General features: G+C 39.9%; 1 protein-coding gene across 1 annotated transcript in view; it reads left to right on the top strand.

Annotated features, from left to right (window-relative positions):
• The window catches only part of faf1 (Fas (TNFRSF6) associated factor 1), a 57,310-nt gene extending 54,237 nt beyond the window's left edge, over positions 1–3,073 (top strand). Inside the window, exon 19 of the mRNA XM_083888641.1 lies at positions 2,142–3,073. Coding sequence (XP_083744767.1) covers positions 2,142–2,225 — 84 coding nt within the window. The 3' untranslated portion in view covers positions 2,226–3,073. The remainder of the gene's footprint in view (positions 1–2,141) is intronic.
• Positions 3,074–13,109: the final 10,036 nt, after the last annotated feature.

The raw sequence follows: 13,109 nt of genomic DNA, 5'->3' as shown, positions 1-13,109 counted from the left end.
CTCCTGAGGTGGGAAAAGAAACGCAGCAGCCCTGTTGGTCGTTTCCACCCACCGTTGGGATGGAATATGTTTGCAGCAAACACACACACACACACACACACACACACACGCTCATAAAAAGTGCACACACCATTTTACTTCTCCTCATGGCGTCTCGCTCCCTGCTGTGCTATGAGGCAGTTGACTAGGTGATGGGCATAAGGTTCATGTGGCAGCCCCTCCCCGCCGGCGCCGGGCTCCTCGGGTCCCCGCTGAGAAGTCAAGAGTCTAAATGACACGTTGAAATTAAGACAAGGAGATGAAAGACACTGAGTCAAAGGCCGCCAAAGTGTACACGGTGTGACATTTCCAAACACCCTGGGGAGATGGCTAGGTGGCCTGATGCTGATATATCCTCCTCACCTTTCCTTAATTTATCATTTCTCCTTGTGGTTATTTTTTTTATCACCCCTTTTCTCAGTCTTTGAACACCCTCTTATTTTAACCCTAACACCAGCAGACGTGTAGATTGTCGTAATTATTTTTGAGTGTTTCCCATCACTGTGTTCTCCAACATAACATTGATGTTGATCACAGTGTAGAGAGAGATTGTTCAAAGTAATAACAAATGACGACGTCTTTGTTAACAATCTGTCTCTCCAGTCTACACTGCAGTGAACTTATCCATCTTCTACCGCTTTATCCTCCACATGAGGGTTGCGGGGGGCACTGTGCCAATCTAAGCTATATTTTAAAATAAACAAAATATTATGTACCGTACATGAAATAGGACAACAAGAAACTATACTTTATAAACATGTCTAATAATAAAACTGTGTAACCTAATAATTGGGTCAATACTTAAAAAAAAAAAAAAAAAAAATCAGAGAATGTCGAGTAATTTCCCTCGACTGATGATTGATCATCATATCATTTGTATTATCTTATCATTTGTATCGTAGCTGAAGTTGGTTGTTGACTCCTTGGCCAGAGTTCACAGGCCTGTCACTGTGCTTGTTGTGAGGTCGACCTTTACCACGCTCGGCCTGCCCTCTGACCTTCTACCGCAGGTACAGCGAGCTGGTTAATTATCCTGCTGTGAGGTTAGAATAGGAGCCCTAATCAGAGTGGTTGATGCAGCAGTCATCAGTTAAGCCCTGGACACATCTCGGTGTCACACCAGCTCGCCCGTTCAGCCCAGGTGTTAGATTGGCCCGATGTAACACAACCCGTCCAGTGATTAGCTCACATAAGCTAAGAGGCCCACAGGGGTGGTGGGTGTCAGAGAGAGAGAGAGAGAGTCAAGATTGTGCTGTTAAAAAAAAAACAAAAAACAAAACCGGTTCGTGTTGGCTAACTCAATCAGCTCCGTTGTGGGTGGCACTGAGTTATTTCTCTGCTTTTTGGACAATAGCTGTTGTGCTGCGTGTTGAAAATGGATAAATGTGCGTCTCCTCGACGCCGTCGGCTATGTTCCTGCTTAACCTTTGTGTGCAGTTCCCTCTCTGCTACTCTTGCGTCTTTCTTTTTTCCCACACGTTAATGTGCACACACACACACAGGAGACGGTGCTTTTATAAAACACACACACACCCTGTACTGTTCTGTAATCTGCATCAATGTGTTCTGCATTGGAAATATAATGGTCCTCTTTATCACAACAAAGTTCAAACCACTCAAACACACACACCACATAGAATATTTCAACAATATTATTTGATAATATTTAAACACATAACATGTTTTACAGTATTGTGTTCACAGAAATGTGACTAAATCTGAAAATGTAATTTAAAAAAAGATTATATATGACTTATATATTTTATCTACCACAGTCTTTGTCTAGTTTTCAAATCAATTTACTGAGCTGAGCAGTTTAGCTATTATCTGTTCAGGTGTTTGAAAAAAGGACATTCAGATTAGATGCACGTTCGAAACACTGAGGAATACCTGAAAGAGTGATTTCATTGAGTCGTCCAGTAGCAGGACGTTTGTTTTATTATTTATACAGCAAAAATGTTACTGGTTGTATCTTTTTTTTTTTTAACCAGATCTCCGACCAGTTATGGAAGTAACCATTGCTGGCATTGAGCTAGTTGGTCAGAAACAGTATAACGTTGTCCCCGTCTCCCACCTTGTGTCTCTCTCTTGTCTCTTCTCAGATCACACAGTTGGAGCCAGTTTCCACTCTGCTGGAGGCAAAGTTGTTTCCACAGGAGACGCTCTTTCTGGAGGCTAAAGAATAGGACGTGGCCCTGATAACTGAGAGGACTGACTCACTGACTGATGTACTGGCTGGACACACAATCGTCACAGAGCATGACCCCCTTCCTCCCCGAATCTGGGCTGACAGTACACACACACACACACACACACACACACACACACACACACACACACACACACACACCCCTAAACACTCATACATAAAAAACAACAAAAAAAAACTGGCATGCACATCCAGTAACACATATGTGCAAGTAAGCTTCTCTGCCCACGTCCTGGTACATGGTACATGAAAGCCTCGTGTCCACATAAACAGAATCACAAGCACACAGCCAAATATTCACCTTACCCAAGCCCTCTCTGCCTCTTCTCTCCCCTCTCCCTCTCCTCATACACTTCACAAATTCATGCTCCAAGCCACTCTCATGGTTTCCTCTCACAACACCAACAATACAATAACAACACCAAGTGACTGAGTAAAGAGGATTACAGAAAAAAAACACACACACAAAAAAACAAACAAAAAAAAACAGTGTAAGGACTTGGCCCCCTCTTGTTTCCACATCCATCACACCAAGGCTGCTTTTTTTTTTTTTTTTTTTTAAACTTGTTTTTGTGTTTGAAATTTAAAAAAAATGAAAAAGTATGAAAAAAAGAATAAAACGAAATAAAAAATAAACAGCGAGAGATGTTGCCCGCACCCTCCCCTGCTGTCCCCTTGTCCATCTCTGCACCACTGTCTGCTGTCAGGAATGGGACGTGATGGGTTAGACATCCACAGAACACTCGACACTCTCAGCCCCCAGTGGTTTTAACATCCACTGCTCCACAAAGCCAACGGATTGATCGGTTTTCTGATGTTTTTTTCTTTTCCTTTTTCCCCCCATTGACCCTTTTTAAGTTTGATGCTGTATTAGTTTTAGTTTGATATACATTATATAAAATATATGAATATGAACATCAACCTGTCTCATTCGCGAATCTTTTTGTGGTTTATATATAAATATGTGTATGTGTGTATATATATATATGTATATACATGTATATATGTATATGTATGTATATATATATATGTATATACATGTATATATGTATATGTATATATATACATGTATATATATACTTGTGTGTGTATGTGAACATATATGTATATATACGTGTATATGCTTATATATGTATATATACGTGTATATGTTTATATATGTGTATATGTTTATATGTATATATACATGTGTATGTGTATATGTATATATACATGTGTATATGTATATATATATACATGTGTACATGTGTACATGTGTATATGTATACGTGTGTATATGTATGTATACGTGTGTATATGTATGTATACATGTGTATATGTGTATATATACGTGTGTATATGTATATGTATGTATATATACGTGTGTATATGTATATGTATGTATATATACGTGTGTATATGTATATATACGTGTGTATATGTATATGTATATATACATATGCATAAAGTTATATATATGAAAGTCTCGATCAGTGTTTCCCCAAACTTTTCTGTATGGGGACCCACTTTTTAAAGATGACAAAACCATTGCGGTCTAAATTCCAAATATAGTAAAGGTTTGTTGGCCACAAAAACCTCAGAGCACACTGAGTATATATTTTTACTGATATGGAAGTTGAGGCCTACGCGTCGTCACAGCTTTAATTGCTACTGGCAGAACTTTTGCATTCTCCTCTCAACAAATGTTTTAATATTCTAACTCCCCTGCCACATGGTGATATCAGCCTCGCTGCAGCTAATTTCCTGCCTTCAGTAGGGAGAGATCACGCTGGCTTAGCCCTCCATCTGTAGCAGGGCTCCTGTCAGCTAAAGGCAAAGTTTTAGAACCCCAGCAGAGCGAAGCGCCACAAACTGATTCTGCCTCTCCCTCATCAGTTAACAGGCGGGAAGGCAGATCAGACTTAAGTGACCCAGATACAAGTAGACGGGACAAGGATAGAGTCAGAACAGGCCTTAAAGATATAAAAATACCATTACATAGATTATATTTATGTACTTTTTTGAATGTTCACAGTGGAAACTGACAGACAGGATGACATGAACTGTCCTTTAAATAATACTAGAGGGATGGAGTTGTTATCCTATTATCCTATTGTTATTAAAACAATTTATAATGCTACGAAGTTCCCGAGGGGTTTAAAGTTACGTGAGCTGAAATAGATTAGTTTGACGCGTTGAATCTAGTTATAAATGACAAGCTTCCACTTCCACAGTCATACAATTCAAGTCACTTTATTTGTACTCTGATTGATTTGTTTTGCAATCTTTAAGAGTGAGATAAAAGTGCCCAAGGCCTCTTTAATCACTAATCACTTATCTCATATATCTTGCGTTTATTTAAAACAAGGTCTTTAAATCCTCTTTAGGATCATCCATCTGCTAATGTAAGGTACGCTGTGTGCGTCAAAACCCGGGGCTTCTCGTGCCAGTGTATTACGCAAGAGCGTGCATGTGTGCGTTTGTCAGTTTCTCAGTTGCCGTCTTGTTTCTCACGCAAGGAATGAGTCGAGCGTAACATGCTCAGTCAGCCACACTTCCCCAGGTCTGACCTGACAGGCAAACGTTGCTGAAGGCGCTGTGTGTGAGTCGATGAGACAGAAACACTGCATGACACATCCTCTGAGCATCTATCCCCGCTTCGTAAAAACTATTCAGACATGTTTTCTTTATTTTTTTTTGGAACCGAGACTGCAAAAACATGTCAATGTCAAAATTTGACTTGCAACTTTTGACATTTGAAAAAGTGAAGAAAACATTTGCCACAACGGTTTATTCTTCATAGTAATTAGGTTCTCATGAGCCAAAGAAAGATCAATGTGCTAATTGTGTAAATATCTCAATGAAGAAACACAAGCAATGCTCTTTTTTTATTATTATTTTCAAATTCAAAAGTCCTTCACCATATTGATGTGTTGTGGCAAATTGCAGTCTTTTTGAGAGACCTCCGATGGGAAGAACATTGCTGTGGCCTTGACTCTGTTGAACAATGGAGGGAGGAAGAAGAAACACTAACACAGGTGCTGTATGAATAACAGGTAACAGAGTAACAGAAATTTGCTAAAAGCACCTGAATCTACTACTGATGTCATGTTAAAATAATGTATAGTTCAATCTCCACTTGTACAGGAAACACACAAATCTCAATGTTTAACTCACCATCGATGCGAGTTCGGTGCCCGTTTTCCTGAAGACAATGTGATCATAGCGTAGAAGAACGATGTGTGTTAAAGAATGTCCAGTCTGCTGGTCACTGCCCCAGAGGTTTTGAAATCCTGTTCTGAACGACTTATGGGCCTCTTCTCACGAGATTCGAGCGACCTTCCAGGTCCTGGAAAGGCATGTTAACACTTAACCAAAGTGTTTACACTATTCTGATAACAGGCCAGTAAGAGTACAAGGGGAAAACAGTTCAGCAGCTGGACAAACCTTTTGACGCAGCCTATAGGTGTTCAGTCAGGCAGGCTAATCTCCACCACTTTAATATGAAGGCCGAGCAGGACTCGCTGCACTTGACCAATTACTGCTGACAGCTCTGAGTCCCACAGACTCAGACGGGGTGATCCACAATCCAGAGGAGTCAATAAGACGAGGGTCCCCGCTGCACAGATATTCCTGTAGGGTGGCTTCAGATGATTTGTGAGAAGATGGTGGATGGAAGTGTAATGAACTCACTCTTTTACAGTAAGTCGAGCTCTTGTTACTCCTCTTTCCACCTTGAATATTCTATGTTTTAAATCCAAAAAGGTTCGTTCTAGCTCACAAATGTATGCTGCGTTCCTTTTCTTTGCTAGTGTAAGTTTGTTTACCTTTACAGTTTCCACTGCACTTCCTGCTCATAAGTGTCACGTGATGATGTTGTGACCTCCGGTGTCATATTCCAGGTTGGAGTTGACGGTGAATATCAGCTGTATCACACCTGGAACTTGGTGTCACGTAGGCACAAACCCCCCCCCCCCCCATCGCCTGACCTCAGTCAGATAACAGCCCATCCCCCTACAATCCACCCCGGACGTCTTGATGCCCACCAAGCAGCCGTACACCTCTCGCCTCCAGGGTGGGGTTGCACCGTCGCTCCGAAGGTAAACAAACAAACACAAGCCAAGAAAAGGAATGTCACGAGTATAATTTATTATGTTTAGGAGCCGGATGGACTCACTTCCTGTGTGCGGTACGCGAATGTCACCAGGTGACACGAGATCTGAACAACTAATTTGTTTATGTTTAGAAGTTACTAGGCCTTAACTTGTCAAATGTCTGTGACTCCAAGGCTCTGCTGTCTATGTCTTCATCACACAACTAAGCAATATTATGTCCCCTAGAGGAACTATACACAAGAATAGTTTATATATATATATTAATATATATATATATATATATTTAACTTCTTTAATGAGGATAGTGCAGGTATTAAGAACACACATAATACACAATAACAATTTTAGGAGAATCTGCAAAAGCTTTGTATCATTTCAGTTTTTAATCCACACAGATTAAAAGCCATAAAGTGCTAATTTTGGAAAACTGGTCACAGAGTGAATACATTTCAAAACGCCACCCTTGCATTAATGTATATACAACAATCCACAATGGTGGTGTTTTCTTGGTTCTTCGTTGTCTTTCTGTTTGGGTCGGTTCATTTTATAATATTATTATATTATTTCCTTTGATCGCCCCTGGGTATAAGCTGCATTCACACCAGCCCTTTTTAGTCAAACCCCTAGTTAATTTGCTCGAAAAGTCCGGTTCATTTGTGGAGGTGTGAACGTGCGACAGAACTCAAAATAAAACTTGGGTCTTGGTTCGCTTCAAGTGAACCAAATGCAGGAGGCGGACGACAACGCAGGGCGTTGTGGGTAAACGCAACCAAAACATACGCGCATACACAACAATAGCCGGGAGAAAAATGCTGAGCCCATTGTTGCAGCGTAGATGTGTCACATAAAATGACATAAAAAACATGTTTTGTTCTCATCATTAAAGGTGCATTATGTAATAAATCTAAAGCAACTGGCCATAAAATTCTCCTAATATGTCACAGAGACTCAGGAATAATGTTCATATAACAAACTGAACTCACCAACAACAACAGTACAGCCAAAATATTAACATTTAAAAAAATATTTTGCACACTGCAAATCATGTTTATGTTTTGAAATCATGTTTTGGCATGTGGCGTCACCTACTGCCGTCAGTAGAGTCTAAGCTGCCGAGCGACCACGGGTTGCCAGTTACGCCAGAAAACGAAACCTAAAAGACCTCGGTATTTTGAATTTGAATGTAGTAACTGTTTTTGGCCACATTCTTACATATGGCACCTTTAACCAACAGATGAGCAAGTTTTCTTCTTCAGTGTTTGTCTCGTCTTCTCCTTCAGCTATTCTTGATGCAGCGCCCCTTCAGGCGAGGAGGAGGGGAATATGTAATTCAAAAGTCTGGTGGACTATTAGGTGTGAAAATGAGTTCTTTACTGTATACTTGGAACAAAGGAAGGAAAAAGAGAAAGTTCCCTTTCTGTGTGGATGAGGCCTTAGATGCAGGGTTGCACAGTACAGTGGGGTCCAGAAAGTGTGAAAAAATACTCTGAGGTTTTTGTGGCCAACAAACCTCTCCCTGACTCAGGGCGAGGGAGAGGTCGGCGCAGGCTCACGAGCTCAGTGAGCGTAAAGAACCAGGTGTGATTCTGCAAAGAGACAGACAGGTGCACCTCTGCTCATCTGTCACTGTGCGTCTTCCTCCCGCTCATGCACATAGTGCGACTCCTCTCAAGTGTGAGATTACGGTTTGTAACACGCAGCGTTTTTTTTTTGCTTTGTGCACAGGCATGCTGATCGTGGTGAGAGAGAGATTCGGAAATGCCTCTCTCACGCCTGACCAAGCTTTAATTGTTGTCTTTCAAGAGTCATTAAGATTTTTAACTGAGAGGGGAGAAGAATGACAGAGGGATTAAGTTAGAATAAGAAGAATTTGACTTTTCTTATCACATCACCTGATATGTTTTTGGACACACTCAGGCCTCTGCACAGAAGGAAGAATATTTGATTTATCAGAATGAACATCTTTACAACCTTTATCGAAGTGAAACTGGTTAAGTGTCCTACTGATTCCTGATAACTGGCCATTTGTCAAGCAGAAATACCAAATATTCTCTGGTTTCAGCCTTTTTCTTTTTTTGTATATGAATATCTTTATATATCTTAATTAATTCAATTTCTAAGCTAAATTATTAAACAAAAAGAAAACTCTGGGCTCGAATTCAGCTTCTTATCTTTAACTCAAATTTATTCTACCTACAACAGAAACAAAATAACTGACCTGTCTGTTAAATCACTTCTCTTTTTTCCCCCTCTTACTTTTAAATCAACACAATTGATGTTCGTTAATGTGCAGCGTCACTATTCAGACATCCCTCAACACAATAGGTAGTGACTTTAAAGGCGCCATATGTAAGAATGTGGCCAAAAACAGTTACTACATTCAAATTCAAAATACTTTTTGAATTTTTTTAGGTTTCGTTTTCTGACGTAACTGGCAACCCGTGGTTGCTCGGCAGCTGAGACTCTACTGACTGCAATGATTGGTAGACGGCAGTAGGTGGCGCCACATGCCAAAACATGATTTCAAAACATAAACATGATTTGCAGTCTGCAAAAGATTTTTTTTAATGCAAATATTTTGGCTGTACCGTTGTTCTTGGTGAATTCAGTTTGTTATATGAATATTATTCCTGAGTCTGTGACATATTAGGAGGATTTTATGGCCAGTTGCTGTACATAATACACCTTTAAATATACTTTTTTTAAGTTTTAGTCAAGGACGTGTTTTTGGCCTCATAATCGTCAGACTCTGGCAGCAGCAGTTAGATAGACCTCCTTTTTTTTTAATACAAAACAGACCAAATAATGATTTAAAGAGACTCCATGTAAGATGCCGGCTGTATACAAGAAGTTCATCTTAAAACGAACACTGTAATCCACCCCTAGGAACGAAATCTACAATTAAAATAATTGTTGTTACAGCCACTAAACACAACTTAAAGGTGCCATATGCAAGAATGTGGCCAAAAACAGTTACTACATTCAAATTCAAAACACCAAGGTCTTTTAGGTTTCGTTTTCTGACGTAACTGGCAACCCGTGGTTGCTCGGCAACTGAGACTCTATTGACTGCAATGATTAGTAGACGGCGGTAGGTGGCGCCACATGCCAAAGCATGATTTCAAAACATAAACATGATTTGTAGTCTGCAAAATATTTTTTTTAATTCAAAAATTTTGGCTGTACTGTTGTTGTTGGTGAGTTCAGTTTGTTATATACACATTATTCCTGAGTCGCTGTTACATGTTAGTAGGGTTTTATGGCCAGTTGCTTTAGATTTATTACATAATGCACCTTTAAAATGTATATTTTTCAGTTTTACTTGAGGCTGCTCTATGACTTGTTAGTCAAACTTTGGTCGGATGTCTTCATCAGCAGCCGTTAGACGTGACACAGGGGGGACAAGGAGGTGTCTCGTGTGGTAATGAGATTACTCTGTCGGCTTCCAGGGACACAAATTCAGTGGTGGCAACATCAGGTTTCTGTCGTGATCCTCTGTGCGACAAAGGAGCAGAGCGTCTGTGATGTTTAACCAGCTCCACCGGGGTCAAGAATGCAGGGGACAGAATTCCTGATACTCGTCGTCGTTGTCTTCCCTCCCTTCTTTTGAAGTGGAACCCAGCGAGATCTCCGAGCGCTTGCGGCTCCCCTGAATCACAGGATCTCCCCTTGTGTCCCAGACCGGCCTTAACCTAGAGGGGTCACCCCTGAGTTTACTTTCTCAGACGCAGGCTCTGCCCAAAGAAACAGAATCTGTGCAGCTTAAACTGTTGGATGGACACAAAGGGAGGGTCATCTCTGCCTCGCTGTCTCTTTCTGCTCACAGCTCTGTTTGTTAATGACACAATAGACGTGGAAAGACTTTGATTTTTATCTCGGAAAACAAAACACACATTCTCCTCGCAACCATGTTACTAATCTGATTTAAAGAAAATATAAAGCTCTAAATGCTTCAAAGGCTGAGATGTATGGGTCGAGAACCTCATACCTCATCCTTAATGAAAGGCCTATTATTCAGCTGCTGTTTTGGTGAAACAGAAAATATAAAGGTCTAATTTAAACAATTATGATATCATTAGGGAGGGAGAAAATGCACAATACAAAGGGGATTCAACAAGTAGCTAATCTGATTTTATAATTGGCCTCCTTATGTTCTAAGTACTCGCTACTGTTCCTGTTTCCTCTTAATATGTAAACCCGGCACATACAGTGAAGCCTATGGAGCACAGCTCATGACACTGTTATTGTTTAATCTCACTGATGACGTCACCACTGCAGCACATCTGTAGATTATCACTTAAACTGTTGCTCAGTCAAACAATTAAAGGAAAATATAGTCAGGACTCACTGCTCCTTTTTTTAACTTGTTCAAATATAAAATAAATGGGTACTTGATATATATATATTTTTTTTCTTCAAAAAATAAGAAAGGACATTATTATTATTATTATTCGTTGTAATGATTGTAAAGAGAGTTTATCTTGTGGTTCCTCGTTGTTTACTTAGGAAGGCAGCTCTCTCTTTCATGCATGAAAGACCAAAAAGACATTTCTTTTTTTTTTGTTGATATAAGAACAATGTCGTTGCTTCAGGGGGAGTTTTTGTTGGAATCTCATTAAAAAAATAAGAATTAAACATTTAAAAATAGAAACATAAATGGCCCTTTAGTGTTAAACAAGCATTCGTTTCTCTGCAGATTTTCGTTTTATTCAGCTGTGCTCATTTGAACATACTCAATATTGTTTAGTTTAAAGGTTTAAAATCTATGTTTTCAACAGATGCTCAGTGGCACGTGTCTCTCGTGAAGATGCGTTTGATGCACGAATGAAAAAAAAAAAAACTATATATAAAACAATTTCAAACAAATAGAATCTATATTATCATAAAACAACCGCAATAAGCTGCTAATACAAGACTTTTACATTTCACCACTGCCTAGGGAAATAACAACAGTTAATTAAATCATAAACAATGTATTCATTAAATTATAATAATGAAATACGAAATTAAATATGTATATGTATATATATATATATGTGTGTGTGTGTGTGTGTATATATATGTATATATATATGTATATGTATATATGTTTATATATGTATATATGTATATATGTATATATGTGTATATGTGTATATGTGTATGTATGTATATATATATATACCTGGTATTTGAATTAAGGGCGGCATGGAATAAAGTAATAAATGGGCCAGTGGGGTCCTGAATGGGTGCAGTGGCGTGAAGGAGAGTAATTACAGCTTCATATTAATTGTGTTTTTTTTTTTTCTCTTTTCTGACGAACACACACACACACACACACACACACACTGAAGCGAAGCGGCGCTGACATCTAGGAGGGCCGCGTCTTTGTGCGGAACACTTCAAGTTTCAAAAACAAGGCCAATTGAAGCGGCGCAGCTCAAAGCCGGCGCCATTGTAGGCGAACACATTGAGTTTTGATTGGGGACAATGGTGTTTCTCAAATTTCGAGCAAAAAGAAAGCCATACTCCATCTGTGATCTCAATGAGCGGCTATTCATGAGCTTCCTTCTTTTCTGCGCCATTCGTTGGTGGAGAAAAGGAGGCAGATGTGGAGGGATAGAGCAGGGGAGAGTGCATTTTAATTGGCTGCAGTGTGTGCGTCTCTCTCTCTCTTACTCTCTCTCTCTCCCCCTCACACACACACGCACACACACACACACACACACACGGGAGTTATATGCCACTATAGGCCTTGCAGAAAGAGCCCAATAATCTCGCTGTGTTGATGAATACTTGTAGCCCATTCATTAAACAAAGATAATCCCTGCCAAACTAGCTCGAGGGCACAAAATGTGTGTGTGTGTGTGTGTGTGTGTCACATAGAGCTGGCCATCAGTTCTGGCAGAGAGGGACCCTTCAAATATTCATACGCCATGGCAGAGGGTTATCCCCCATTTACCAATAAGTGTTATTCTAGCGGTTGAGGGGGTGATGATAAAGCCTGAGGGGGGAGGAGAGAGAGGGATGAGAGATGGAGGAGAAGAGGAGAGGAGGAGAGGGGGGGGGGGGTCATCCTCTCCCCTTCCTCTCTTTCAGCTCAAGTGCCTCTTCAGCTCAAATGTAGCCTCTATATGTATGTTTGACCTTTGCATGTGAGGCTGCGAGAGCTCACACTTCTTCACTTGATTCTCCACTCCACTGCTGCAGGGGAATGTGTTTTCACTAAAGAGGAAGAAGAAGAAGAAGAAGAAGAAGAAGAAGCACTTTCGCACCTGACATCGATTTAAGTGCTCTCACTCGATGCTTTATACTATTGCACCTTCTTTCAATCCACTTTGTCAAACACATTGATGGATAATTCGAGATTAAATGAACCTTATATAGGTGCAAGACGTTCCTTCAGTGCTGCTCTTAACCTTAATGTTAAGGTACTACTCAACCATTTGGTCGACCACACTTTAAGTCACTATATCTCATTGGAATACGCATCAAGCTGAACTCACTAAGACTTAATGTGACTTGTTCTGAGTGTTGTACTTTATTAATTATGCAAACCAGGTTTATTATGAACAGAGGTCTCAACCGTTTGGTAGAGGCCTGTATCTGTAATACTGTAGGGTCTAGTTTCACGTTATTGTTATCATAAGTAAATAAAATGATTAAAAATGCTTTTGCTTTTTTCTTGGTGCGTACCTTAAAAGCACATCAAGTCTAATTAAATGCTGCCTTTTAAAGTGCATTATTATTTCTTACTCGCTGTTATTATTACACCCTGTGTTCATTTG

The sequence above is a fragment of the Microchirus variegatus genome (genome assembly GCF_963457635.1).
Source record: "Microchirus variegatus genome assembly, chromosome: 4".
In the NCBI taxonomy this organism is placed as follows: domain Eukaryota; kingdom Metazoa; phylum Chordata; class Actinopteri; order Pleuronectiformes; family Soleidae; genus Microchirus; species Microchirus variegatus.
This window is presented reverse-complemented; position numbering and strand designations above follow the sequence as displayed.